Source organism: Prunus persica, chromosome G1 (assembly GCF_000346465.2).
Source record: "Prunus persica cultivar Lovell chromosome G1, Prunus_persica_NCBIv2, whole genome shotgun sequence".
NCBI lineage: Eukaryota > Viridiplantae > Streptophyta > Magnoliopsida > Rosales > Rosaceae > Prunus > Prunus persica.
In genome coordinates, this window is record NC_034009.1 from 43,215,021 (window position 1) to 43,242,023 (window position 27,003).

Sequence of the window (27,003 nt, forward strand, 5' to 3'; positions counted from 1 at the left end):
AAGGAAGGAATTTCATGCCCCAAGTTCGCTAAGGCGTCAACTACAAGTTTAGCTTCCCTAAAAACATGCTGAAAAATGACAGCCTCAACAGTACCCCAAAGGCATATATCTTGAACAATTTATTAAATATGCCAAGGAATCGTAACTTTCTTAAGAACGTAGACAATAATCAACTTGGAGTCACCTTCAACCACAAGCTTCTTCTAGTTGCGGTTAAGGGCATTGGCAAGGCTATCTCTCAGAATTATGCCCTCAGCTAAAATGATTGTCGATTCTCCAAGCTTATTAGCATCGACAAGTAACACATGACCATCATAGTTTCTTATCACAAAGTTAGTGGTACTTTGATTTTGACCCGGGTCATGCTAGAGAGATCACATTTTATATATCATCTTGTGTACCACATTTCTAATATAAGTGGAGGCCACCAATATGATGGGTCTCATCAGTGACGGAGTCAGGATTTCACATTAGAGGGAACCCTTCACAAAATTTTAAAAATTAATTAGAGGGTTCTCGTTTTATTCAGTGGCTCAAGCGCTAACTGGTTAATCTACATTAACTACTTGTTTTGGCTCACCTCATACTATCATTTTATATTAATTAATAAGATATCAATTTAGTATAACCATATAATTGTTTTGAATTTCAAATTTAAAAATGGTTGAAGATTAATCTCATCATCTACACTATTCAGACTCAAAAGAAATACAAAAAAAGTTCATAAATCCCAAAGTTATATAAAAAGGAAGAGAAAGATTTTTTAAACATCACAAGAAAAAACAAGCTAGAAACCAATGCAAAAGGCCCAAAGTCAACAAGAACTAAAAGCTACCGTGCGAATTAGATCACCCAGAGAAACAAATGACCAAAAACACCCAATTCGTGTATACATATATATACATACATAAGTACACATATGGAAAAAATTGAGAGGGGCATGGGCCCACTCTGGTCCTTAGATAGCTCCGCCCCTAAGTCTCACATCTATTAGAGATATGGTGCACAAAGTAGTATATAACTGCGGTCTCCATAACATAACCCTTATTATAAGTTACAATTGAAAATTATTTTATTAAAATTACGAAAAAACTTATTTGAAAAGGAAGTATATTTGTTTTATTTTGTTGTTGCACTTGGAAGTTGGAACCAATTACAAGTTACTTGCATATTTTTTTTTATGGAATCAGGCTAACTCGTAATTCATTAGATTTATTTGGTATTTTTTGTGATAGAAATTTGGATAGAAACTTGGGGTTTGGATATGGATATTTAGCTTCATTTTTTTTTCTTCTACAAAACAAAATTTAACCTCTTTCAAATTACCAGTCGGACATTATTAGAGCATTTTCACCCATGACATTTTGTCATGAAAAAAAGCCCCCTGGATTAAAAGAACCTCTCCACCAATGCATTCTAATCCCGGCAAGACATGGGCTGCACCAAGACTGGACAAGCCAAAAGGTAAGGTTAGCCTGAAAAGATTTTTTTTTTTTTTCAAAAAATCAAAAAAAATTCATAATTTTTTTAATACATACCTAGCAATTTTTTTTTTTTTTCTAAATCTCATACATATAAATAAAATCAATACCATGTGAATAGTAATTGCCCTTGAAAGCACAAAAGAATTACTAGAACATGCACTATTCACATAAATAGTAACTATCCTTACCTCCTTTTGTCTTTTGTCATGACGAATGAGTTAAAGTGCTCTTGGCCCAATAGAAATTCAACCAAGAAGGAGAATTGCTTGGCTGATGTGATTATGTTATCCCGGGTGGGAGCATGAAGTAAAGCATCCCAAACAGGCTTAATGATGACGCGCAACAAAAATATGATAATTACACACCAACTGCTTCTCCCAAATGGCTTCAACACTCTCGTGCAGAGCCAAAGCCATACGCGCCCTATCCTCCCCCACCACAGTACGACGTCGTCTGCCCCTGGTGGGAGCATTCTGCGTGCTCAGCTTGGGCATCTCCAACCTCTTTCCTGCTCTTTCCTTGTCCGCGTTCAAAACGGGCTCTGCTCAGTCTCTCGCTCCTCTCTTGAGGTACAGCGCCACCAGCCTTCTTCACCTTGTTCTTTCTCTGATTTCAAAAGTTTTTTTTTTCTTTCTGTGATTTCATTATTTATTGTTTAATCAGAATTTGTGTTGAATTGTGGGTTTTTAGATCAAGGTTTGGTAGCCAAGCAGCGGCTGTTCACTCTGCGAAAATGGAAGGGACTAGCACCACTGTACCAAGTATTGTTGTTTATGTGACTGTGCCTAACAAAGAAGCAGGTTGGTGTTTTATGAATACTGGGTTTTCTTTATTTTTCTTTTTGGTTTGTTATCCCTTTGAAAAAGTTATGTGATTAATCATTATATGGTACTAACTCTTGAGTAAAAAGGATGGGTATGGTTGAATTGATGTGCAAAGCAAAGTTATGAGGACTTGAGAGTAGTATGCATGACAAATTATTCTATGAGCATTCTGTAACAAATAGGTGAGCTAAATGGCATTTCTAATGATTGGATATTTGCAAATTTGGGGAAAATGGGACAATATCTGCCGCAGGAAGGCACAAACAACTGGAGGCACAAAGTGTCATTCAGTGATGTAGTCCTTCACTAGCTGAGAACTTTATACATCCCATTTCAAGCCATCCTGCTAGCTTTGCGTTGTATGAATTTAGGCCAGAAAAGTTAAACATGGACATATTGGAATGCTTACAAGCAACAAGCACTTAGAGACGTGGGATATTCTTGTGTTTGAACTTTGTTTTTCCAGAGAGGGTTCTGTAATTAGATTTATGAATAAAGTATTCTTATTCGTTTTCATATATTGTGATATATTTAGTTGAGACTCCAATAATAACAACACACATGGGCTTACAATAGCCTATGTTTGCACTGTACTCGATCAATATTACGAGTTGCACTATTTGCTCATAACTTCTAAACTGCATAACTACTGAGTTTTTTTTTTTTTTTTTACCATCTGGAAAACTGAAGTTGAAACCGCTTTATTTATTATTTAAGACATACTATCTTTGTGCAGGAAAGAAGTTAGCTGAAAGCTTGGTCAGAGAAAAACTTGCAGCATGTGTTAACCGAGTACCAGGTATGCGCTTCAGCTTAATCCTTTCATTATGCTTGTATATTGCATGGGCTGCTAAGTTCACAGTTGCTTGTTCCCATGATATTACCGAACTTTTTTGTTAAATAGCAAAACTCAACCACAAAGTACTGAACACATTTTCCACAACTTGATATTTTCTTATGTCTGAATAAGTTTTCAGGTCATCACCAACCATCCGACTAGGAACTTCCCCGAAGTTTTGGATCATTTAAGTTGTCCAGATTTTTGCAGCCTGTCAACAGAACGTTGTTCTTATTTCTTACTGAAGTGTTGCAATCTAATCTTTCTAGTAGTCATCTAAAACATGGTTGTGGCCCGTAGTTCTTACTGAGATTTGTACCTTATTTATTACTCTTTTTTTCTAGTGTTCAGCTTGTCATATATTACTAGTAGACCATGGACTATGTACTGCTTAACATAAACTGTATCTACTTTGAACTACTATTTGCTTCTTCTTAAAATAGAAATATGTATAATAAGAAAAAGAGTATTTACGTCCTCCCTTCCATTGATATTGTGCTTTAATCTTCAATTGACAATTGAACATTTGAATTTTCTTATTAATATTATTGCATACAACTTGCATCAAGCTTTTAGTTTCTTGTCTGATTCATGATAAACTCTGTGAATGCAGGCATTGAGTCCGTCTATCAGTGGAATGGAGAGGTATGGATCACATTCCCCAAGATATCCTGGATTATCACATGATCATAGAGAAGGGTGCATAGAAACCCTTATAACCCTTGCCATTTGGATTATTTACATGTTACTTTGTTGCATTGACATTTGTATATTTGCACAATTCATGAGATATGAAAATATGTTGTACTGATTTCACTTTTTAATATCGGTTGATAGGTCCAGACAGATTCCGAGGAACTTCTTATAATCAAGACTAGGCAATCCCTTTTTGAAGCTCTGACAGAGCATGTGAAGGCAAACCATCCATATGAGTAAGCCCAAAGCTTCTCCAGTATAAATTTGACATAACTGATTTACTTTGCTTTTTGGTGAACTTTGCTGTATCAAACTTAGTTGCAAGCTGAAAATGGCAAACAAATAGAAAATGTGGTGGCCACAGTACTCTACGGAATTAATACACAAGATCATATGCCTAATCCCCTCCGTTGGGACTGTTGCCACAAATTGTACCTGGTAGAATCAGATGTTTATGCATTCCCTGATGGCTGAAAATAGAGCTCCACCTTGACATTAAGTACTCACTTCTTTTTTTGATGTTTCCTCATTGATCAGTGTTCCAGAAGTTATTGCGCTACCTATCAACGCAGGCAGTCTCCAGTACCTAGAATGGGTCAAAAACAGCACAAGGGGCTGACTTAAAGCTCATTATTAGGGTTCAAGTACATAGAACCATTTGACTGGTTCTTGAAGTGGGCAAGCAGATGGTTTATGTGTTTGTCTGTGTGCAAGTCTGTGTGTATATGCGCATCTCAAATAAAGCGAGCTGCATGCCAGCTTCTTAGCTTTATGTATCAGCTTCTTAGTGTTACAGTTGTAATGGGGAATCTTTAATCGCCTTTGGGTTTTCTGTTGGTTACTTTCTAAGATAATGTGCGGACTTATTTTAGTAAAAGCATACTAGTTGAATATGCCCCTGTATGGCATTCTGCTTCCTCACAGATTTGTGTCATCTTTCAGAGTGTTTTATTTTAACTATAGGACGGGTATAATACTTATAAAATGTGGGTGTATTATTTGGCAAATTTCTTACGCACATACGGTGAAAAATTCGGTCATCACATAAAAATTTGAATTTGTTTATTTAATTTTTGTTATTTGTATTCTTCTTTCATTAGCAGTAAAAAAACAAGGCATAAACACATGACGAATATTGAGAAGGGTTGTAAGAATTGGGTTAAAGTGGTGAGTAATAATAATTTATGCAGAAAATGCTTTAAAAACGTCAATACGTGAATTTGAAATGGGTATTATGTTTGGAACAAATTACACAGATGGAAATTGGCCGTTAATTTTCCTCCCGTGTGATGTGCCGTGAGAGATAGAAACGCGTATGAAACATAGGATTGACAAGGGATAAAAATAATTTCATTCGAAGTTCAGGAAACTAATTGAACAAGTATTTGAAAGTAAATAAATTTAGATCCGATTGAAAGAAACTAACCACATGTTCCAAGTTCGTCCTTGCGTCACTATGAGTTACAAGGTTTTCTCCCCATAGAGAAGTCACTATGAGTTACAAGGTTTCTCACCATAGAGAAAAGCAAAGTGTCCCACAACACAGATTCTAAATTCGATTCTTCCTTCTCGTTGATTAAGAAAAATCTAATTTACAAAGTTTCGATGAATCCCATTAAACAAGTATCAACGAATCCAATGACACTACCATTTTTCTCCTTTGCTATCCTCGATTATCTCATATGCTATGATGCTATAATCCAAATTCAGAATAAAAATAGCTCAAAAGACAGCTGGTTGCTGCTATCAGATTCTACCCATTCCAAATCACTTAACAAATCAAGAACAAGTTCAGTTTCAATGTTTCGAACAGCATATATTGCATGACCTAATATACAAATTAACACACTTTCTTTCAATCAGCTTCACACAGGCAAATGACATTCAACGCCCACCTCCTCCAAAGGAAGGATAGGAGGACCCTTCAAGCTTTCAATGCTCTCTATGGTTCATCCAACTGGTCCTGCATAAACCCAACATATAATTAGGTCTTGATCAATCAGATTCTGAGAGAGAGAGAGAGAGAGAGAGAGAGAGAGAGAGAGAGAGAGTTACCGCATCTGAAGTCCAAAGAGTGAGGTTGTCCCTCAAAAGTTGCATGATCAGAGTGCTGTCCTTGTATGATTCTTCTCCCAAAGTGTCTAGCTCAGCAATAGCTTCCTCAAATGCCTAATTATAATAAAAGCAACTTAACTTAATAAATATGTAAAATCCAATGGAATGTTTGTAGAAAAAGGCCATTTCAAAGTAAGAAATATTGAACCACAACAAGCCTAACATGGCCTTAAAGTGTCAGTCTTTCAGGCTTTAAATGCATGAATGTCAGGAAGCAAGTGATTTCCTTTGGTACTTAATGTGGGGCATGTTTCTCACAGAATATGTTTAATTTCATCATCTACTTAAAGTTGGGACATGTAAGGCAAATCATGAACCACAATTTATATTAATATCCCCTTGAAATTTTAAGCCATCCAAGGATATAAAAACTAAAGATCAAGGAATTTCAGCAAAATGACTTAAATGGATCATATCAAATAAACAAATTCAGCAAGATTTTAACTAGACTGTCAACTTCCAAACACATGTGGAGAGAGGTACTGCTAATAAACAATCGTACCCCCAATAATTCATGTCACTACTGGTACAGCAGGGATGAAAACAATAATTTACAAACAGAACATGATCTTCTTTCGTTTCCGTATATATCTTTTTTCATATTATATTTATGCATATAATATAATTGTAAATTATTAATACAGTCCACCGCCAAACAGATGTGCAAATAGGTATTCAAAATAAATACATACCCAACAATTTATGTAACTTCTAGTGCAGCAGACATGCAAGCAGCAAAGTCAAAGAGCAATAATTATCAACACAATACTCGTGGGTGACTTTCTTAAAAATCAAAAAATCAAAACCTATTAAAGTCCCATCCCCACAAAGTCATATGTAAAACAACCCAAATTCAGTTATTATCATGACTTGTTGTGACTTGATGCCTAAAAATACACCATACAGAAACCAATTATGACAAATTAAACTTCACTCCATTCACACAGCTAAGCAGATGATTCAAATAAATAGATAAATTGACCTTATATAGAACACTTGAGCAGTGACACAAAACAATATACAAAATTCACCACATCAACTTACCTAATACCTCACATGAGTAATCAAAATTTCAAAGTGATTCAAAGAGAGGACAAGAAACAATAGAAAGAAAGAAAGAAAGAAAACCAATAACTGGAAAATCGTATTAGATTCTAACAAGATGGGATATCGAAAGATACCTGTTTGGCCATGCTGCAAGCTTTATCAGACTGATTGAGAATCTCATAGTAGAACACTGAGAAATTCAGCGCTAGACCCAATCTTATCGGATGCGTTGGTGCAAGATCCGCAAGCGCTACGTCCTTCACAACGAAAATTCAAGCCTCAAAATTTCAGCTTTCAAATTCTAATCAATACCAATTACCAATCTTTTTAAAAGATTGAAATCGACAAAATTCCACGTTTGGGTTTTTACTCGCAAACCCAAAAATGAAAAGACAAATAAATAAGTGATTAAAATGTCAACGCTGACTGAATGACTGCCTCAAAACTCTAAAACTGTAAAACCCCCAAAAAATAAAGGTGAAAAACCCAGAGATGTTTAAAAGGTCAACACTTTAGAGTACATGAAATGACGTCATCACCTGGGCAGCCTTGTAAGCGAGCATGGTGTCTTCTGCAGCAGCCTTTCTCTCATCAGCAGCCTTGAACTCAGCCATGTAGCGGTGGTAGTCGCCCTTCATCTTCAGGTAGAAGACCTTGGACTCGCTGGACTTGGCGGAGGGCACGAGATTGGAGTCCAAGATCTTCAAGATGCTGGCGCAGACATCAGAGAGCTCGGTCTCGACCTTGGATCTATATTCCTTCACCAGAACCACGTGCTCCTCGTTCTTGCGACCCTCCTCCTTCTGCTCGATCGACGACACGATGCGCCACGCGGCTCGGAGCGAGCCGATCACGTTCTTGTAAGCCACGGAGAGCAGGTTCCGCTCCTCCACTGTCAGCTCGCCGGCGGGGGTTGCGCCGACGACCAGCTTCTCCATGAATTGGACCATCTCTTCGTAGCGCTCGGCTTGCTCGGCTAGCTTCGCGAGGTACACGTATTGCTCTCTGGTTAGGTTGTCGGGGACCACGGACGCCATTGGAGTGTTTGAGAAAGAGCTCTGCGTGTGATGTGTTTGTGGAAACGACCAAGAGTAAAAGGAGGGGGAGGGAGGGGATTATAAGAGAGGGGAAGTGGGGCCCAAGGGACGGGGGTTTAATGGGGGCCGTCGGATTTTGATAGTTGGTGGTGACAGATATGGCTTGAAGAAGGTTGGTTTATTGCTAAATGCCAGTCAGCAGCATTGTCATTGGTTCACTTTACTTTCCTAAAATTAAATTTTATTATTTTTATTTTATTTTGTAAGTTTGTTTAGGGTTTTCGTTGGGAACAATGTCTTTAGCCTTTTCCTAATGCCGTCAATGCCTGCCTTTAAATTTGCCTCGTCACCCCTTTGGAATTTTATTCGAAATGTTTTGGACCCAAGTGGGCCACAGTCTAAAAATGAGGATGGGTTTGCATAAATAAAATATATTAATAATGGTTAAATTTGGTTTGGATTGGATCAAGTGAATAGGATTTGGTTCGATTTTGAGTGAGGAGACAAAAAGAAATGGAGCATTTAAAAAGAAACGCTAAATTAAAAGTGAATACAGAGATCAAGTTTGTGTAGTTAGAATTTTGAATATAGAAATGAAAAAAAAATATAGATGTAGTTAGAGAGATAGAGTTTAGATCGTACGCAAAATTAAGCCAATAAAAACGTACCACTTGAAAGTACATGCAATATTTAATTAAATATTAAGTCATTGGGATTAGCTCAAGTGTTGTTTTAGAATTATAATATGCTCAAAGTTGAATAAATGATTATAAAAAAAAATTTAGGACATTTTCTATTAAGAGAGACGATAACATACTAAATTCATATATACTATATAGATGCTATGACTCGAACTTATGACCTTTTTTAGATGAATAATTATTCTAAACCAGTACACGTGGGGCCTTCGCATAAATATTTTTAATCGAATAAGATAAAGATGAAAATTAGCATAAATCGTTTTGATTTGTGACTCTTTAAACTTTGATTTAAAAGATATAGAGATAAAATTCGTCAAATTAGAAAAGAAAAAGATATAGATATAAAATTGGACCAACCAAGTTCGCACGAGTTCAATCAATCAGTTTTCTCTAAATTCAATACGTACCCAAGTGTGGCATATCTTCAATGCATCAATGCACTAATTAAAATAAAAAATGTCGTGATTTGTCAAATTGGGAGCATCTAGCCCCCCTTCTCATATGAACGAACTACTTTATATGGAGTCTCCTTCTATTATCTCTATCTAAACATGGAGGAAAGCAAAATAACTGGTTTTATGTAGGGACAATAACCAATCATGGCTATTTTTTGAAGATAATTATAACTTATTTAATACTTTAATCAGTGCATTCAATCATAAAAATGGTCAATTTAGGATATGTTTCTTTGTCATGTTAGGCAGCTGATTAATTATCAAACGCTTATGCAGGAAAAAAACAAACAAAGATCTCCCCCGAAAAAATTAAGAAAGAAACTGGCCATATGCAGCTTGGGCTTTTTCCCTGGCCCTCAAAACCCACAATGCTCATGACCAAAAACAAACCCCACAACGCTGCGTTTTGAATTTGGTGCTCCTTCCTCACTCAGAACGGAAGCAAGCAGCACTCTTTCGTCTTCTCGCCCTGCTGGGACGATCCAGTCCAACTTTACTAGGTTGAAAGTGGTATGAGCTCAAGTTAACAGCTAGATTTTGGTCATAAAGTGATTTTTTTTCTGCTACAAGGCAAAGGGTGCTGCTGCAGATCACATTAATTACTGAGGTCAGTTTTCCAGGCATTGCAATGTGTAATCCAAAATTTATGTATTTGTTTGCCTCTTCTCATACATATGAGTTTCCATGAGTATTAAGGAATTTGGGTTTTCTTTGTTCTTTCTTTAACTTCATTTTGTGTTGACCTTCGGATTGATTTCAAGGAACTTTGATCGAAATAAAAGGAAACCCAGTATAGGAATTGAGTTTAGAAACTTTCTTTGCCCACGAAGCATTTCATTTCATTTCTCTTTTAAACATTTATGGGGCATGTGGTGGGTTGGATTTTCAGAGAGCAGGTTTAGAGGATTAGGATTAGGATGTGAGAATTAATTTTACTAATTGAGGATGGAGAACCCATATCATGCAATTGTGATGCCCCTATGTTCATGAATTTTTTGTTGTTTTTGTTATATGGCATTCAACTTTCACAGCAATGGTGTATAGTGAACTGTTTTGTGGATTTGATGGATGGTTCAAATGAAACAATTAGTATCTAGGGACCCAGGGTGTTATATGAATAAGACTAAGTTCATTCAAATTGGCGGTCAGGGCAGAAATATATTAGATATCTGAATCCGTTTGCTTTGTGTTCTCTTTTGGTTGATGACTTTTGTGTGTATAGCCAAGATAATTCCAAGGGTTTCCTCATTAACTCATTTTATGCGTCTTGTGTCTGTTTATCGTATTGTTTGAGTCCTACTCAATCTTTTAAGTAGAATGGATTTTTCATCCAGGTTAATGACAATTACTCAATTTGCAATCGTTTGGATGAATCCATGTTTATACAGCTGCTGTCTATGGCTATTATCTTATGTGGTTGTTGTTGTCATCGCCATTATTCTTAACTGTGCCATGGACTGATTTTACACTATTCCTTTAAAACAGCTCGACGTAGGTATTTAAGATCCTCATCTTCTTCAGATGGGAGGGCCCTAGCAAGACAGCAACAGTTTTCATGAATGTTATGAGAGTTAACTTTAGTCAGTGCCGGTGGTTCTCATCCTCTCCTTCAACACTCTCAGCATCACTTCCATGGATCTCTCCTCTTCAGTTTACAAAAGTCAACACTCACAAACCAGACCCCCCACCCGAAACCACTACCACCCAGACGGAAACCAGGAGGAAAACCAAGTATATTTCTCACGAATCTACCATCAACCTAATCAAACGTGAGAGAGATCCACAACATGCCTTGGAAATATTTAACATGGTATCGGAACAAAAGGGTTTTAACCACAATAATGCCACTTATGCAACTATCCTCCAGAAGCTTGCTCAGTCCAAGAAGTTCAAGGCTATCGATGCAATTCTTCACCAAATGACCTATGAGACCTGCAAATTCCATGAGGGTATATTCCTTAACCTCATGAAGCATTTTTCAAAATCCTCTATGCATGAAAGAGTGCTTGAAATGTTCTATGCTATCCAGCCAATAGTTCGTGAAAAGCCCTCTCTCAAATGCATCAGTACTTGTCTCAATTTACTGATTGAATCGAATCAGGTTGATTTGGCCCAACAATTTCTCATGCATCTGAAAAAGAATCTTAACTTCAAGCCAAATACGTGCATTGTCAACATCTTGGTTAAGCACCATTGCAAGAATGGGGACCTTGAATCTGCCTTTGAGGTTGTGAAGGAAATGAAAAAGTCTAAAATTTCTTACCCTAATTTGGTTACGTACTCAACTCTGTTGGGTGGTCTCTGTGAAAGTGATAAACTCACAGAAGCAATGGAGCTCTTTGAAGAAATGATTTCAAAGGATCAAATATTGCCTGATGCCCTAACTTACAGCGTTTTGATTAATGGGTTTTGCCATGGTGGGAAAGTTGATAGGGCTAGGAAGATATTGGAGTTTATGAAGAGCAATGGATGCCAGCCAAATGTATTCAATTACACGGCTCTGATGAATGGTTTCTGTAAGGAGAAAAGATTGCAGGAGGCCAAGGAGATTTTTCATGAAATGACGAGCTTTGGTATAAAGCCTGATACAGTTGGCTACACTGCTTTAATCAATTGCTGCTGTAGGACAGGAAAAATGAATGAAGCTATAGAGTTGCTCAAAGAGATGAAAGAAAGAGAATGCAAAGCTGATACTGTGACTTTCAATGTGATACTTGGAGGGTTGTGTAGAGAAGGTAGAATTGAGGATGCTCTTGAGATGCTGGAGAAACTTCCTTATGAGGGTGTCTATCTGAACAAGGCAAGCTACAGAATTGTGTTGAATTTCTTGTGTCAAAAAGGTGAATTGAACAAAGCGACACAGTTGTTGGGGTTGATGATGGGTAGGGGGTTTGTACCACATTATGCAACTTCAAATGACTTGCTGGTTCGACTTTCTGAGGCTGGAATGGCAGAAAACGCTGTTATGGCTTTGTCTAGATTAGTGGAGATGGGGTTCAAACCACAGCCTGATTCATGGGCTCTTTTGGTAGAGTCAATCTGCAGAGAAAGAAAGCTGCTGTCTGCATTTGAACTGCTCGATGAGTTAGTTGTTATAGAGCAGGATTAAGCCCATAGATGGATTTCAGATGCAACAGAAACTTTAGATCCTGGCTTAAAAACCCAACGGATGAAGATGTTCATAATAGAAAACAGTTATGGAATTCTGACCTATTTTGTAACTGTGATCTACATCTTCTATTCGGTAAGACGAAATGGATCTTATTTTTTGATATTATTCAAGAGACGCAGAAGCTTTAAATCCTTCACATGAAAATGGAATTTGAAAGATAGTATCATGCTACAAAATGAAAGAAAATAAATTTTCATTTGAGAAACCCCTTGGATCTTTGTTCAAGCCAGTATTGGAAGGTCAAGGGGAAGCTGTTGAACAAAGAAAGAAGAGAAGAAAGAGGTCTATAAATTGTGCTAGGGCACCTCTATTTTTAAGGGAGCATCAGTAATTAACCTTGTTTCTATAAAAATTGTATCATTAACCAATTACATGGTAGTATTCTTTGACATACGTAATGTAAAATCTTTTTGCTGATTATATATGAGATAAAATTTGAAACCCAACAGCATGCTACGGGTAGAGAACTCCCCATCATTTTTCGGTTTTAAACACTACTTGAACACCTGCGTCCTAATAGAAAGAGGTCTAAGCCGCTAGGCAAAATAACCAGGAACATTCTCTGCAGTTGTTGGGCCATGCCTTCAAGGCTTCAAAAACTCATATGTTGGTTGGGTCAGTTGCAAATCTGACTCTTGATATGTTTTGAACCTCACTCGCATGAACGAACAGGAATCGCTCATGATACATCAATGAACAGGAACAGGAATCGCTCACGATTCAGGATTGACTGTTGATACGGTTTGAGCCTCACATGCATCAACAAACAGGAATCATCCATGATTAACCATGACTGACCCGTAGTATTTTTCTTTAATATTATTCGGTGATTGTATTTCCATGTTTTGATTGCAATAGATCTACCTGGACTAAAATCCACAGATTACCAGTAGGATAAGAATTCAACAGAAGAGATCAAAAGGCAAAACCTGAAGAGCCATTAAAAAAACATAAACAATCTACCATGTGCGCTCACATGCCACCCACAACCAATTTTAGTACCCAAAAAGAGAAAAAGGATTGTGTTATGTTTGACCATTGAACAATTCATAGTTAATAGTTAATGGATAAGCATAGGGGCAACAAGATTATACAAATAGAACTCTACAAGAGTAACGTGGGCAAGCATGAGACATCACAACAAAACGATAGTGATATCCCCATTTTCTATTTTATACATGAGCACATGATAATAGTAACCCCAGAATACAACCAAACCAACCCACCAGTCCTTGTCCCCAACTATGCCAGTGTCACCAATAATGTGCCAAGCATGCCGTAAGGTTTTTCCGTCCACGCCAAAAAGGATATATGCATGTGTTGTCTTACCAAATTGAATGCCTTATCCCAAGGCCATTGCATGTCAATATAAGACCTTTGTAGCGATTAAGATACTCCTGCAGACAAAAAAGTAAAAGTTGCAAGGCAAGCAAGCCACAAAAGGGAAATGTAGAAGCAGAAAAAGAAACATATCTGATACCAAAGAAAGAGGAGGATACTTACAGTTACATTGTAATCATAGACATAAAGCATCCCTTGCTTGTCATATTCTCTTCTCTTCACTGGATCACTCAAAACTGTATAAGAAAATCAAAACACCTTGGTTAGATTCAAATCATTTGCTACACATTTCATTACAGTTATATTATAAAGGAGAAACAAATATATACATATACATGGAAAATTATAAAGGATGAAGGCCACACTGGCTCAAATAAGTTTAATCTCAATTGGTTTAGTTACAATAGTCTTCTTCTGCCATTACATATTCTCTCATATATCCAGTACTTAACTCCATATGATTTTTTAAGGGGGGGAAAAAGCCATACAATTTTAGGCCTCTCATTGTGAGGATACAGTTTTCAATTCCCACTATTTAGCTCCTAATATAATTAGTAGTCGTAAGTGGCAATTAGTCAGGTGGCCACTAGTACTCAAATCTCACAGTGCTCTTATATATTAATCAATGTTATGTCAAGATAAATGAGTTACACATCTAAAATCACATTTCACACAATTATAGTAGAGACTGGATAACATAATTACCCAACACAGTTGATATTCCAGGGTTACTATCACACATCCGGTCTATCAAAATGGAGAACGATATGATTTTAAAGTTTTCTAAGGCCATTAAAATACGTGAGACATACATCTATTGAATATTTGGCATTGTCCATATAATACTCCAAGACTGCATTTGTGTATGAGGAATATATCCAGGGAACCAATCTAAGTGATTATTGCCTCAATCATGCTTGTTCTGCAAATCCAGCTTATCTTAGGTGTGATAGGCACAAATTAGGGGTGCAGAAAGCCAAACTATATGCTCCAAGTCCTATCTGATCTAATATTTTGGGGAGCCAATAAAGATCCAAATAAGCAGCTAAAAACCAAAGATATCAATACAAAAGAAAGGGCAGTAGGAAACAGATAAAGCCCAAAATCAAGTAGTTTAATCTAGATGTAACCCTTGCGAAGCATGCCTTCTGAATGTTATCAAACACATTGACAGGACCCGCCCAATTCCTTGGAACCCGGGACGAATCCCATCGTATTTCCGGCATCACCCCGATGTCTGGCCCACTTACTAAAGACCGAGACTTTTTACCAAAATTTTGGCAAAATCTCCCCTGTAAATTGAATAGATAAGGGTACTTGGCCCGCATCTACGCCTTGGGCTCCCAAGTAGCTTCTTCAACAATTTGACTACACCACAGGAAGGGATCTAGATGTAACCCTTGCGAAGCATGCCTTCTGAATGTTATCAAACACATTGACAGGACCCGCCCAATTCCTTGGAACCCGGGACGAATCCCATCGTATTTCCGGCATCACCCCGATGTCCGGCTCACTTACTAAAGACCGAGACTTTCTACCAAAATTTTGGCAGAATCTCCCCTGTAAATTGAATAGATAAGGGTACTTGGCCCGCATCTACGCCTTGGGCTCCCAAGTAGCTTCTTCAACAATTTGACTACACCACAGGAAGGGATCTGGAGCGCAACATTTGTTCTTTCCTATCCAAGTTGCTCCTCATATGTCAAATCTTCTCTCAACTCCACGGGTTGATGTTCCAGAACATGAGAAGGATCAGGCATGTAATTCCGTAGCACGGATACATGAAACACGTCATGGATCCAAGATAGTTCTGTAGGTAAGGCAAGTCTATAGGCAACTGGTCCAATGCGCTTTGCGATCTCATAAGGTCCAATATAACGAGGGCTTAACTTCCCAAATCTCATCACACCTTTCCAAGGAGAGAGTTTCAAGAACACCCAATCTCCAACAGTAAACTCAAGATCCTTGGACCTGTTGTTTGCATAACTTTTTTGTCGGTTTTGCGCGGGGTTTTCAACTTCTCTCTAATCATCTTCACCTTCTCAAGCTCGAATACTTTCTACCTTTTCCACTTTCTTGTCACCCACCTCATTCCAACAAGTAGGAGTTCTACACTGCCTCCCATATGAAGCCTTATACATAGTCATCTCAATGCTCGAATGATAACTGACTCCACCAAGGCAAGGTGAGTATTCCAATTATCTTTCAACTGTAATACACAAGATCTTAGCATGTCTTCCAAGGTCTAGATGGTTCTTTCTGACTGTCCATCGGTGGAAAGCAATACTAAAACGTAACTTGGTACCCATAGCCTCATTCCCTCCAGCATACTCTCCGACAGGTGGAGGAAATGAGCTCAACCTACGACATTTATTATCTCAGTTCACCCGAACCGTGAACCGTGTCTACGGCCTTGCAAGGGAGACATACTGAGGGCTCCGATATAAAGATGGTTAAAGAAATGGGGGCAAAAGAGTTCTATGGTGGTTCAAATCCTACTGAGGCCGATGCTTGGCTTACGGATATTTGAGGTTTTACAGTGCCCTGATGGAGATAGGGTTCGCTTGGCCGCCTTCCTTCTGAAGGGGAATGCTTATCACTGGTGGAAGACAGTCTGCAGAGGGTATGCTAACCCTGCTGCCCTTACTTGGAAAGAGTTTCAGAGGGTATTCTTTGATCAATTTTACCCGTATTCTTACACGAATGCGAAGAAGTCTGAGTTCGCAAAGCGCATTGGACCAGTTGCCTATAGACTTGCCTTACCTACAGAACTATCTCGGATCCATGACGTGTTTCATGTATCCATGCTAAGGAAGTACATGCCTGATCCTTCTCATGTTCTGGAACATCAACCCATGGAGTTGAGAGAAGATTTGACATATGAGGAGCAACTTGTCCAGGTCTTGGATAGGAAAGAACAAATGTTGCGCTCCAGATCCACTCTTGTAGTGAGTTTTATGGCAAACTCAAACTGTTGAAGAAGCTACTTGGGAGCCCGAGGCGCAGATGTGGGCCAAGTACCCTTATTTGTTCAATTTACAGGGGAGACTTAGTAAAAATTTTGGTAGAAAGTCTTGGTCTTTAGTAAGTGGGCCGGACATCGGGGTGATGCCGGAAATACGACGTGATTCGTCCCGGGTTCCAAGGAATCCGGGGCGGGTCCTGTCACACATAGTCAACGGAAACTCATATCTAAGATAATAATTCTAGATAGCGTTTCATCAAGTTGGGAAACTTAAATGGATGAAATATATTGACCATGAGAGATGACGCCCACATTACTTATAAGGATTCTCAAGAACAAAAATGAAGAAACTGGAAAAACCAATTCTGCAAACATTTACGTTCCCCACTATATTCTTTTGCAAGGCTGTCTAACTATTCCCTCACATTCTGCATGATACATTTGGTAGTAAAGCAATCATGCATCAAGTCATTGTTTGCCCATAGATGTTCTCCATGAAGCAACTCTTGAACTATTATCACCATAGGGTTCAAAATCTACTTCAATACTGCCTTAGTCATAATAGGGTGGTGAGCCATTAACAATTGCTGACACGCCAATTTCTTTAATGAAATTTGGTTTGAATCAGCTACAGCATGAACTAGATGAGCCACAAAATGTACAACTCTAAAATGAAATTCTCATCATTAGAACCATAAAAGGTGCCAAAAATTTGACCTTGAAGTGCTTGTTGCAAGTGTACCACATTCAGACGCACATTCTATAACAACCTCGAGCCACCTTCCTCACACTCTTATCTGGCAAAGAGGGGAACACAAGGTTCCCAAATACTACAGCTGGTTCATTAACCCTATCTGGTTGACAGTCAAACTGCAAAGCACTAAAGACGTACAAGAATAATGAACAAAGGATTGAAACACGCTAAATGGGTAGGATGATTCAGTGGTGACTGGTGACACCTAAATGTTGCACTAGAGTCCACTAACAATACACCAGCAACAGCTACCTAAGTGGTCGACTGTTAGGTAGATGTAGCAAACCACCAAACGAGATTTTTAAACCCCACAAACGTCTTCACCAACATATACTCTTGTAAAAAAATTTAACCATGAACGCCACCACTTCCTAGCCCGAAAATTATTAAACCCCACAAAGCCATATCTAATAACGCAGTCTCTGATTACTACCCAAATCAAGACATATGCTCCCCAATTAGCACACAAATAACTCATGTCAAATAGGATGTTCTAAGCTCAAATTTTTGCACCAAACCCAGGCTTCTTTTTCTGACAACCTAAAAATTCTAACCAACCAAGCAAAGCTCAAAAGTATAAGCAAAATGCAAAAGGGTAAGAAAGTGAGTGAGTTACCTTGATATGCCTCGTTTATCTCTTGAAACCTGGTGGTGGCACTGTCCTGGTCTTTTTGCTTATCCGGATGCCATTTCTGCAGGCAGAGAGCAAAAAAATGCAAACTTTAAAGCATTGCAAAGTAGTAACAAACAAAAATAAATAAAAACAAAAAATTTGTATGAAAGAGAAAAACCACAAACCAAGGCGAGGCGGATGTAGTTGGAGCGAATGGCGTCGTCGTTGGCATCATAATCCACTTCCAATATCTTATAGTAATCCTAAATATCCATGTAAAATAGAAAATTAAAAGCTGCCCAATTGAAAACTAAAAATTTCAAAAAAGACAAAAACAAAAAATAAGAACCCTAATTTTGCGGTAAATAAATAAATTAAAAAGAAAGAGGAGGAACCTTGGGCTTGGAAAGATCGGAGAAGAAATCGAAATTCAAGTGGGAATCCGGGTCGGGTTGCTGCTGTTGTTCGGTGTGGGAGAAATTGGCGTCGTCCCACTCGTCCCACATCATGCTGGTTGTTTGGTGGCGGTGGGTTTGGGAGGTGCGGAAATGGGAATTTTGAAAGATTTGGTGTTGGGGTATATGATATGCTGAGCCTGAGGTGGTCTTGCTGTCTTTTCTCTCTCTGTTTATCGCGAGAGCCGATGCGTCTCTGCATAAATTTGTAAAATGTAAGTCATGTTTTTTTGTCTGTTTATTTATGCATAACCTCCTCTTTGCTCCTTTTTTTTTTTTTTTTTTGGTTTTTTGTGTGTGGATCTTTATCAAAAACTCATTGTATTGATCCAAACAATGAGCACAAAAACAGTCAAATTTATAAATATATCTGGTTTCTAGAAATTTACACGCAGTTCGGTGTTTAGATTATTTAATTAAAAAGTATGCGTGGGTTACGTAAGTTAGTTAAAACAGTGAATCTGTTCTCTTGCACTAGTATTCGAATTTTCTCCTTATAAATTAGAATAATTTAGATCATCACTTATATTAATAAAATTTTTAAGTTAAAGATAATTTAGTTTTTTCTTGAGTTGGAAAATAATAATTGGTCGTTGATAGTTGCTTTTTTCTAACTAATCCTATATTTTTGTGCGATGATAAAAGCTAAACCCTATATTTTCTGTATAAAAGTAACGACATTTATCCGGAATTGATAAGAAATATCTTTTTAACTTTTGAGTAGTAGATATCTTTTTTGTTAAGCTATTTTCCTTCTTTTGGTTATATATTTTTTGTCAAACTTGAACCAGAAATATTAGGAGGAAATAAGAAACTTGATCCACAACAAAATAAAAAATAAAAATCTGATGTTTGGTAAATCACGGAGCCCACGTTGCATACCGGACCGAAGGCCCGGATCCAAATCTGCAACCTTGACCCGAAACAAGGTCATAGTTGGATTGGATGGATACCATGATCATGAAAAAAAAAAAAGGAAAAAGGCCGAAGACATTTATGTCGAATTGTTTTGTATTTTCTTTTGGGTTGAACCCATGAGCTGCTCAACCAACACAATTGCTCCCATTAATTGACATTTTACTGCTGGGAATTTAAAAGAAAAATTATATTGCTAACTACGAAGTAAAATTGAAGAAATGTGATTGTCCAAGTTTGAAATAATGTATCTTTTAAAGTGAATAAATGCATTACTTGGGTCACATATTTTGAATATTCTAGTTATTGGCGCAATCGAATTATTTATACACTTGTATATACATACACGCAATGCACTAATGCTGGAGATGTGGACATAACTATAATTATAAGATTGAGAGACCGAAATGTAAATATTAATTTGAGAAATACATAAATATTAAAAACTTTTTATTCCTTCGTGTACTCATTTGTTGGGAGAGGAGGCCATTGTAGTGTCTCATAAAAGAGTCAATATGAGTGTTGAACACTAATTTAGTGCAAGGATCTTATGGTTTGAAATATTACTACCCATATTTATCTTAATTAAGTATAGTGATACAAGTGATAGTGGAGTGCAAAATTATCTTAATTACTTGTAATTAATTTGTTAAATATATATTATGACATTATGAAATAATCATGTGTTGGCATTTTACCTTTTGTGATATTGGTGGGTTAAGAGCACATCCATCTCTATACTCAGCCTGGGCAGGAGGTCTCTTAGGTCCGCAAAGCAAGTAGTCCAGGCAGATGTGGGCTCCATAAGCCTGGGCAAGCTCAAAGGCAAAAACAGTTTTGTACTGTTGCATGAGGATGAAAAAAAAAAAATTTAATAAAAAAAACTTCTGAAAAATTCCAACAAATTCAAATATATATATTTTTATACATACCTAGTATTTTTTATTATTATTAATCTCATACATATAAATAAACTTAATCTCATGTAAATAGTGTTTGCCTTTAGGTTGGCATGACAATGGATGGAAACAGAAATTGCCTTTTACAAGGGCTGTCACTATTCACATAAAAATATTACCTGCCCTTACTTGCCCGCCCTTACTTGCCCTTGTGCTTTGCCATAGCACCATGGGTGAAAATGCTCAAAGAGAACAAGATGATGTTTTTATAGAATTACCTTTAATTTGGTCATGCATACGAAGGTTGTTGACAATTGCATTTTAGCATATTTTTCATATCTATTTATATATATATAAGTTGGCTCAATTTCTATGTTAAAAAATTCAAATAAAAGGCCAACAGAGTCAGCCTCTTATTTGTAGATTAGTGGTCTCTAGTTCAAACATGTGTAAATTACAGTATGGCTTGTATTTAAAAAAAATTAAAAAAACAAAGGAAAAAAGAGAGCAAGGGAGGCTATAAACGTGAATCGTCGTTGATGCTAAGCTGAAATAAAATAATCAACGGCACTGAAGCGGATCGATAGCGTTTGACAAAATTGACCTTTCAGGACCTAAAGGGTTAGTTAATCCCGCGCCGGCAAATGACGAAGACCAGAGGGCAAAAAAGAGCGCGCAGGAGAAAAACGAAGAATATTCGAGGGTACTACCGTAATAACAGGACCAACAGAGGCCCATTTCCGTCGAACGACAAAAAAAAAAAAAAAAAAAAAAACTACCAACCAATCAATGTGTGAACCTTGTGAGACGCCGCCCGTTCACAACAGAGCCAAAAAGACAAAGCCGCTTCTCAACTTCAACTCCCGAGCACCAAGAAAAAACCAGAGGCACATCCATGGTGTGAGGCCAAAAGTCCCAAAATTCCTCAGTATCAAACCAAATGGCTTCAATTTCAGGCATTTACTCGGCTTCCCCAACTCTCAAGCGCCAGAAACCGCTCCTGAAATCGACGAGTTTGTTCCGGAAGGACTCGGGTTCCGTTTCTGTTTCATTCTCCGCCCGGTCGAAATCGGCCGATCGGGGTTTTTCTGCGTCTGTTGCTCGGGAGATCTCGGCGGAGTTGTCGACGGCCGATGGGGCTCCGGCCAAGAAGAAGGGGCTGGTGAAGGATCCGCATGCGCTGTGGCGGCGATACGTTGACTGGCTGTACCAGCACAAGGAGCTCGGGTTGTTTTTGGATGTGAGTCGGGTCGGATTTACGGACGAGTTCGTTTCGGAAATGGAGCCCCGGTTTCAGGCGGCTTTTAAGGCCATGGAGGAGTTGGAGAAAGGCGCGATTGCTAATCCCGATGAGGGTCGTATGGTCGGCCATTACTGGCTTAGGAACCCTAAGCTCGCCCCCAACTCGTTTCTCAGGTTGCAGATTGAGAACACGCTCGGGGATCTCCTTAAGTTCTCGAACGACGTCGTCAGCGGTAAGGTCAGATTTTTGTGTTTCTATGTGCATTTGTGAAGTGTTGTTAAATTTGATAAGAGGTATTGGGGTGTTTAATAGAGGAAATGGTGTTGGTTGAAAATTGCAGATTAAGCCACCATCTTCTCCAGCTGGTCGCTTTACTCAGGTACTTTCAGTTGGAATTGGAGGTTCAGCACTTGGGCCACAGTTTGTTGCTGAGGCATTGGCTCCTGATAATCCTCCTCTTAAGGTAAACTAATAAGCATGCAATGCAAACACCCCTTGCTTTTTACTCTTTCTATCTCAATATTTTGTGGTTGGGTTTGTTTGTTGGGTATGGTATTTCCCAATTAAGTGCAATATCTTTGCTGCCTATATGCAATTTTTTATAGACTTCCCCCATTGAACTAAGAGCGATGTACTATCTTTATATGCTGAAAGAAGGCCCAAGCTTCTGCTTTTGTATGAAATATGCTATTGGATGCGGTTAAAGTTGAATCACTTTATCCCTTCTATTTTGATCCTTTAAATATGTGCAACTTAACACCCGTTTTTTTTCCTTCTTATTGGTAGATAAGATTCATTGACAATACCGATCCAGCAGGAATTGATCACCAGATTGCACAACTTGGCCCCGAGCTGGCTTCTACACTTGTAATTGTGATTTCAAAGGTTTGAATGGACATTTAATTTTCCCTTTACTCTGTTGATGTGTTAAATTGTTAATGCTACTATATGAAGTAAACTATCCTTCTGTATAGACTTGTGTTTTAAAGTTTGAACCATATCTAAAAATACTAGAGATATTTGCAAAAAAATAGTTGTAACTTTTTATGCCATATCAAAGAATTTTACTTCATCCCCACTCTACCGGCAAAAACCTTCCTACATCGTCCTTTTTCAGTTAACTCTCTGATACCACAGATTAGAGAGAAATAATCCTTAAAGTATACGACAAATGTGAGAACCTAATATGAGACAATGTGTGTGCATGCATTTATGTTGCATTGCCAGCTAGTTTTGTATTCTAAAGTTCTTGTTCTTGATTATATTGTGATGCATGTTGCTGATATAATGCCGATTTCAATTGTTTTCAGAGTGGAGGTACTCCTGAAACTAGAAATGGTTTACTGGAGGTACAGAAGGCCTTCCGTGAGGCTGGCCTGAATTTTGCAAAACAGGTTTTGATCTCAGGTTTTTCTTTCTGCTTTATTAAAATTCCCCTGCTCAATTTATGAGATGTTAATTTTCTCCCCGCTCCATAATAGAAAAGTAGAAACAAGTGTTAGTGCTATTGGGACTGATGAAAAGGCATAAATTTCATGGGCCTGCGGAAATTGCATTTGTCCTTTTCCATTTCTATAGTGGAAGATGATTGTTGGTATCTGTCATGGTTTATTGTTTCTATTATAGGCAACTTCTGAAACCTGCTCCTAAAAGCATTATTGCTTTGTTCTGGTTTGCCCTTTTGAATCATAATAGTTAGCCTTTTGAATCATAATAATAGAGTATGATAGAGGGATAGTACTCATGTCCACATGGGGCACCCATAACAAAATTGTTCATGCTATTTGTGTGTGTTGTAGGGTGTCGCTATAACTCAAGAGGGTTCATTATTAGACAACACTGCCAGAATTGAGGGATGGTTAGCTAGATTCCCCATGTTTGACTGGGTTGGTGGTAGAACATCTGAAATGTCTGCAGTTGGTCTTCTTCCGGCAGCACTTCAGGTTGGTGACCTTAACTTCAGGTTTTGGTGCAATCATCATTCATGTTTTTATGGGATATGTATTTGATCTTTGCTTCAGGGAATTGACATTGAAGAAATGCTCGCTGGTGCCTTGTTGATGGATGAGTCAAATAGAACCACTGTGGTAAGTATTCGTTCGTTATCTCTGATTTTTATGTTTGGATATATTCCAGTTTGGCAAGGGCGAAGTTACTGATTCATAAAGTCAGTATGAAATATTTATTCTGATTTTGACGGCAAGTCATGATTCCTGTGATGTACTTATTTGGGGCAAACGAGCAAGGCTATCAACAAGGGTTAATTTTGTAAATAGTGGAAAAAATTATTCAGTTTATGTGATGGATAATTCTGCTGTTGCAAATATTTCTCTTCTGTATCTGACTTGATCTGCTACGAGTTATGATTGAAAGTCATTTACTTGCCATCTCTGTTTACTGTTGTATTCTGCTTTCATCAGTAAATCCATTTCTTGTTGTTTGTTGCTGATAATATAATTTCTTCTTTTTCCTAACGGTGAATGATTTCCCTGTAGAACTTACATGAGAACAAAATTGCATAACTAAATCGAAAGTAATAAATAATGACTAGTTCTATTGTTTGTCTAGTACTTCCCTAACCAAAATGGGAGTGGAAAACAAAAGATTAATGTTTTTCACAATTTCACAATTTTTTTTTGGTTCAGGTTAAGAATAACCCTGCTGCATTGCTTGCTCTAAGTTGGTATTGGGCATCTGATGGGTTAGGATCCAAGGTATTATATGCTCCCTCTATTTATACTCACTAAATTGTGTTACATTTGATTGAGATTTCTTTATGGTGGGTTTTTCTTTCTGAATTTTTTAAACTGTTCATCCTTTCTCTTTCCCCAGGATATGGTTGTTCTTCCGTACAAGGACAGCTTATTATTATTTAGTCGGTATTTGCAGCAGCTGGTCATGGAATCTATTGGGAAGGAGTTTGACCTTGATGGTAATCGGGTATGTGTAACAAATCTGCATACCCATCTTTTGTTTTTTAATCGAAAAATGAGCATCCCAAACACGCGAGTTTGATTGCCAATATAAACATATTTGCAGTATCTTGAGGTGTTAGTCTTTCAACTGCGGGGCATGATTTTCAGCTAACAACAGGGTAGTTAGTTGATTCTTTCATTTGTTTTTTAGTACTCTCAGAATGCCATTTACCCAAGATGATGAGGCTTCGGCACTTTTACGAGGCTGCATAAATGATGAGTTTAGTATTAGTCATGCAGCTCCATGAGCTGACTTGCTTCAGAGTTTATCACTTGTCAAATAGCATAGTTTTCATTCTGATCCTTCTTGGTGGCCAAGCATAATGGATTGTTTAAGTCTGTTCCTGCCGTACTTAGTAGTATCCATCATTAAAGATGCTCCACCCCTAGGTTCTTTGTACGTATGTATAGTTTCATCATTGTTTGCTTGCAGCTCACCTTTTTGGCTTTCACAGGTGAATCAAGGACTTACGGTTTATGGAAATAAGGGGAGCACGGATCAGCATGCGTGAGTTCACATTTTTCTTTATTAAGTGCAGCTCATCTATATCTTGATGCAAACTATTTGCGAGCCTGATGCACCTGTTTGTGCAGCTACATCCAACAACTGAGAGAAGGCGTCCACAATTTCTTTGTGACATTCATTGAAGTATTACGCGATAGGCCTCCTGGTCATGATTGGGAGCTTGAACCAGGCGTCACATGTGGGGACTACCTGTTTGGAATGCTACAGGTTGGAATGCTACAGTTTTTATTATTATCTGGAGATGATATTTTAGTTTTATTGTTTTACAGCTTGCTCTCCTTTTAGTTCCTGTCTACCTATATCCATCTGAACGAGTTTTTACAGGGAACAAGGTCAGCTCTTTATGGTAACGACCGGGAGTCAATTACAGTTACTGTGCAAGAAGTGACACCTAGATCTGTTGGTGCTCTTATAGCACTTTATGAGAGAGCAGTTGGGATATATGCTTCACTTGTCAACATTAATGCGTATCATCAACCTGGTAAATAAATATGTTTATCCATCCTTGGGTCTGGAAGTGAGAAAGCTTTTCATCTTTGTTAACCCCTTTCATTTTATTCTTGGCTCAGGTGTGGAAGCTGGTAAAAAAGCAGCTGGAGAAGTTTTAGCTCTTCAGAAGCGGGTTTTAGCTGTACTCAATGAGGCCAGGTATGTTGTCAATTATTAGCAATCTAGCTCATTTTGTGTATAGGTTCTGAAATGTGTTGACTCCGCAATTCTGTGTGTGGTGGTCCTTGCAAATAATTTTGATTTGTCCAAAATTAAAGGAAAAAAGCTATTTGCTTTAGGAACAAAATTGGTGTCATTCACAGACATCCTTGTATTGAAACGCCTGATTTTGAGTGCAAAGTTCATACAAATATGGGTATGGCGGGGAAAAAAAGGTGTGTGCAAGATGTTCCTGCAATACTTTTGAGAATGTGACAACAGATCATTATTTGGAACGATTCTTAGAAACAATCCAGATCAAGTAGTTTTGTATTTTTACAAAATTAAAAGGAAAAAGGACAATTGCTATGGAACAAAATTGCTGTCACATCCTGGTGTTGAAATGCCTGATTTTGAGTGTGAATGTGTTTCAAATATGGAAAGAAAATATGTGGAAGGTTTTTACCTGTTATCCTACTGAGAATATGACAACATTATCATTATTCGGAAAACAGACAAAACCCAGATGAAGGACCACCTCTACCATGTCACATAAACTAAAGATGTGACTGGATTTGTCATTGTTTTTAATTTTCACCGTTCACCACCATCTTTCTGTTTTCAGCTGCAAGGAGCCTGTTGAACCGTTGACGCTTGAAGAAGTAGCTGACCGGTGCCATTCTCCCGAACAAGTATTTCCAGTTTCTCAGTTTCATTCTTTTCTTTATGAAATCCCGTTTCAAAAATTAGATACTTTCTTCGCTAACCTTGTTACATAATTGCTTCAGATCGAAATGATTTACAAGATCATCGCTCACATGGCCGCCAACGACAGAGCACTCATTGCCGAAGGCAGCTGCGGTTCACCACGGAGCATCAAAGTTTTCCTTGGGGAGTGTAATGTCGATGCGTTGTATGCTTAAGTTTGTTTTCCCCTGTATTATGCATGTGTTTGAATTTACACATCCGAAGATTTGATCTTCCTTCCCATTGTATCTTGTCTCTTATTTGGCAAAGTTAGCTTGGAAATAATAAAAAATTATGTTCCGACATTTAAGAATAATAAGCTGGTTTATCAGAAATATTTATATAATATTGTCATAATCTTCATCCTTTGTCAACATTGTCTGCAGTGTGTCAACATTTTTTTTTTCTCTTGATCAATGTTTATTTGATTATAGTAATAATAATAATAGCAGATATTCCAACACCCCAAGCACATGAAAGTATTGATGGTATGATTGAGGGCCCATATGGTAATATACACTTATTGTTCATAAACGCGTTTATTATAACGTCA

General features: G+C 37.8%; 5 protein-coding genes across 5 annotated transcripts; 3 read left to right on the forward strand and 2 right to left on the reverse strand.

Annotated features, from left to right (window-relative positions):
- Positions 1,836-4,849, forward strand: LOC18790124 (protein CutA, chloroplastic). The gene is made up of 6 exons (XM_007223460.2): positions 1,836-2,053; positions 2,175-2,284; positions 3,045-3,107; positions 3,760-3,791; positions 3,984-4,078; positions 4,380-4,849. The coding sequence occupies exons 1-6, from the start codon at positions 1,866-1,868 to the stop codon at positions 4,459-4,461; spliced, it is 570 nt and encodes a 189-aa protein (XP_007223522.1). The 5' UTR covers positions 1,836-1,865; the 3' UTR covers positions 4,462-4,849.
- On the reverse strand, positions 5,388-8,219 carry LOC18789763 (14-3-3-like protein GF14 kappa). Its single transcript, XM_007223643.2, has 4 exons — positions 7,544-8,219; positions 7,139-7,261; positions 5,898-6,011; positions 5,388-5,805 (listed from the first exon to the last, which is right to left on the reverse strand). Exons 1-4 carry the CDS (start codon positions 8,039-8,041, stop codon positions 5,785-5,787), a joined length of 756 nt encoding a protein of 251 aa, XP_007223705.1. The 5' UTR covers positions 8,042-8,219; the 3' UTR covers positions 5,388-5,784.
- LOC18790369 (pentatricopeptide repeat-containing protein At5g18475) lies at positions 9,593-12,530 on the forward strand. The gene is made up of 2 exons (XM_007223258.2): positions 9,593-9,804; positions 10,683-12,530. The coding sequence occupies exon 2, from the start codon at positions 10,753-10,755 to the stop codon at positions 12,304-12,306; it is 1,554 nt and encodes a 517-aa protein (XP_007223320.2). The 5' UTR covers positions 9,593-9,804; positions 10,683-10,752; the 3' UTR covers positions 12,307-12,530.
- Positions 13,363-18,806, reverse strand: LOC18788534 (chaperone protein DnaJ). Its single transcript, XM_020555872.1, has 5 exons — positions 18,438-18,806; positions 18,228-18,305; positions 18,046-18,121; positions 13,873-13,946; positions 13,363-13,766 (listed from the first exon to the last, which is right to left on the reverse strand). The coding sequence occupies exons 1-5, from the start codon at positions 18,549-18,551 to the stop codon at positions 13,695-13,697; spliced, it is 414 nt and encodes a 137-aa protein (XP_020411461.1). The 5' UTR covers positions 18,552-18,806; the 3' UTR covers positions 13,363-13,694.
- Positions 21,091-26,803, forward strand: LOC18793417 (glucose-6-phosphate isomerase 1, chloroplastic). Its single transcript, XM_007221950.2, has 14 exons — positions 21,091-21,791; positions 21,895-22,017; positions 22,341-22,439; positions 22,865-22,948; positions 23,354-23,497; positions 23,576-23,641; positions 24,200-24,268; positions 24,387-24,494; positions 24,985-25,037; positions 25,124-25,262; positions 25,380-25,536; positions 25,625-25,703; positions 26,329-26,395; positions 26,492-26,803. The coding sequence occupies exons 1-14, from the start codon at positions 21,252-21,254 to the stop codon at positions 26,624-26,626; spliced, it is 1,863 nt and encodes a 620-aa protein (XP_007222012.1). The 5' UTR covers positions 21,091-21,251; the 3' UTR covers positions 26,627-26,803.

Bases quoted from the DNA above. Each gene is read 5' to 3' on its own strand.
- LOC18790124 (XM_007223460.2), top strand. From the start codon at position 1,866: ATGGCTTCAACACTCTCGTGCAGAGCCAAAGCCATACGCGCCCTATCC. The intron at 3,792-3,983 runs GTATGGATCACA...ATCGGTTGATAG, and splicing joins TCTATCAGTGGAATGGAGAG to GTCCAGACAGATTCCGAGGA. The intron at 4,079-4,379 runs GTAAGCCCAAAG...CTCATTGATCAG, and splicing joins AAGGCAAACCATCCATATGA to TGTTCCAGAAGTTATTGCGC.
- LOC18789763 (XM_007223643.2), bottom strand. From the start codon at position 8,041: ATGGCGTCCGTGGTCCCCGACAACCTAACCAGAGAGCAATACGTGTAC. The intron at 7,262-7,543 runs GTGATGACGTCA...TTCGTTGTGAAG, and splicing joins TCGCTTACAAGGCTGCCCAG to GACGTAGCGCTTGCGGATCT. The intron at 6,012-7,138 runs GTATCTTTCGAT...TATTATAATTAG, and splicing joins CTTGCAGCATGGCCAAACAG to GCATTTGAGGAAGCTATTGC.
- LOC18790369 (XM_007223258.2), top strand. From the start codon at position 10,753: ATGAATGTTATGAGAGTTAACTTTAGTCAGTGCCGGTGGTTCTCATCC.
- LOC18788534 (XM_020555872.1), bottom strand. From the start codon at position 18,551: ATGATGTGGGACGAGTGGGACGACGCCAATTTCTCCCACACCGAACAA. The intron at 18,306-18,437 runs GTTCCTCCTCTT...ATGGATATTTAG, and splicing joins CCGATCTTTCCAAGCCCAAG to GATTACTATAAGATATTGGA. The intron at 18,122-18,227 runs GTTTGTGGTTTT...CTCTGCCTGCAG, and splicing joins ACTACATCCGCCTCGCCTTG to AAATGGCATCCGGATAAGCA.
- LOC18793417 (XM_007221950.2), top strand. From the start codon at position 21,252: ATGGCTTCAATTTCAGGCATTTACTCGGCTTCCCCAACTCTCAAGCGC. The intron at 22,440-22,864 runs GTTTGAATGGAC...AATTGTTTTCAG, and splicing joins TTGTAATTGTGATTTCAAAG to AGTGGAGGTACTCCTGAAAC. The intron at 22,949-23,353 runs GTTTTGATCTCA...TGTGTGTTGTAG, and splicing joins GCCTGAATTTTGCAAAACAG to GGTGTCGCTATAACTCAAGA.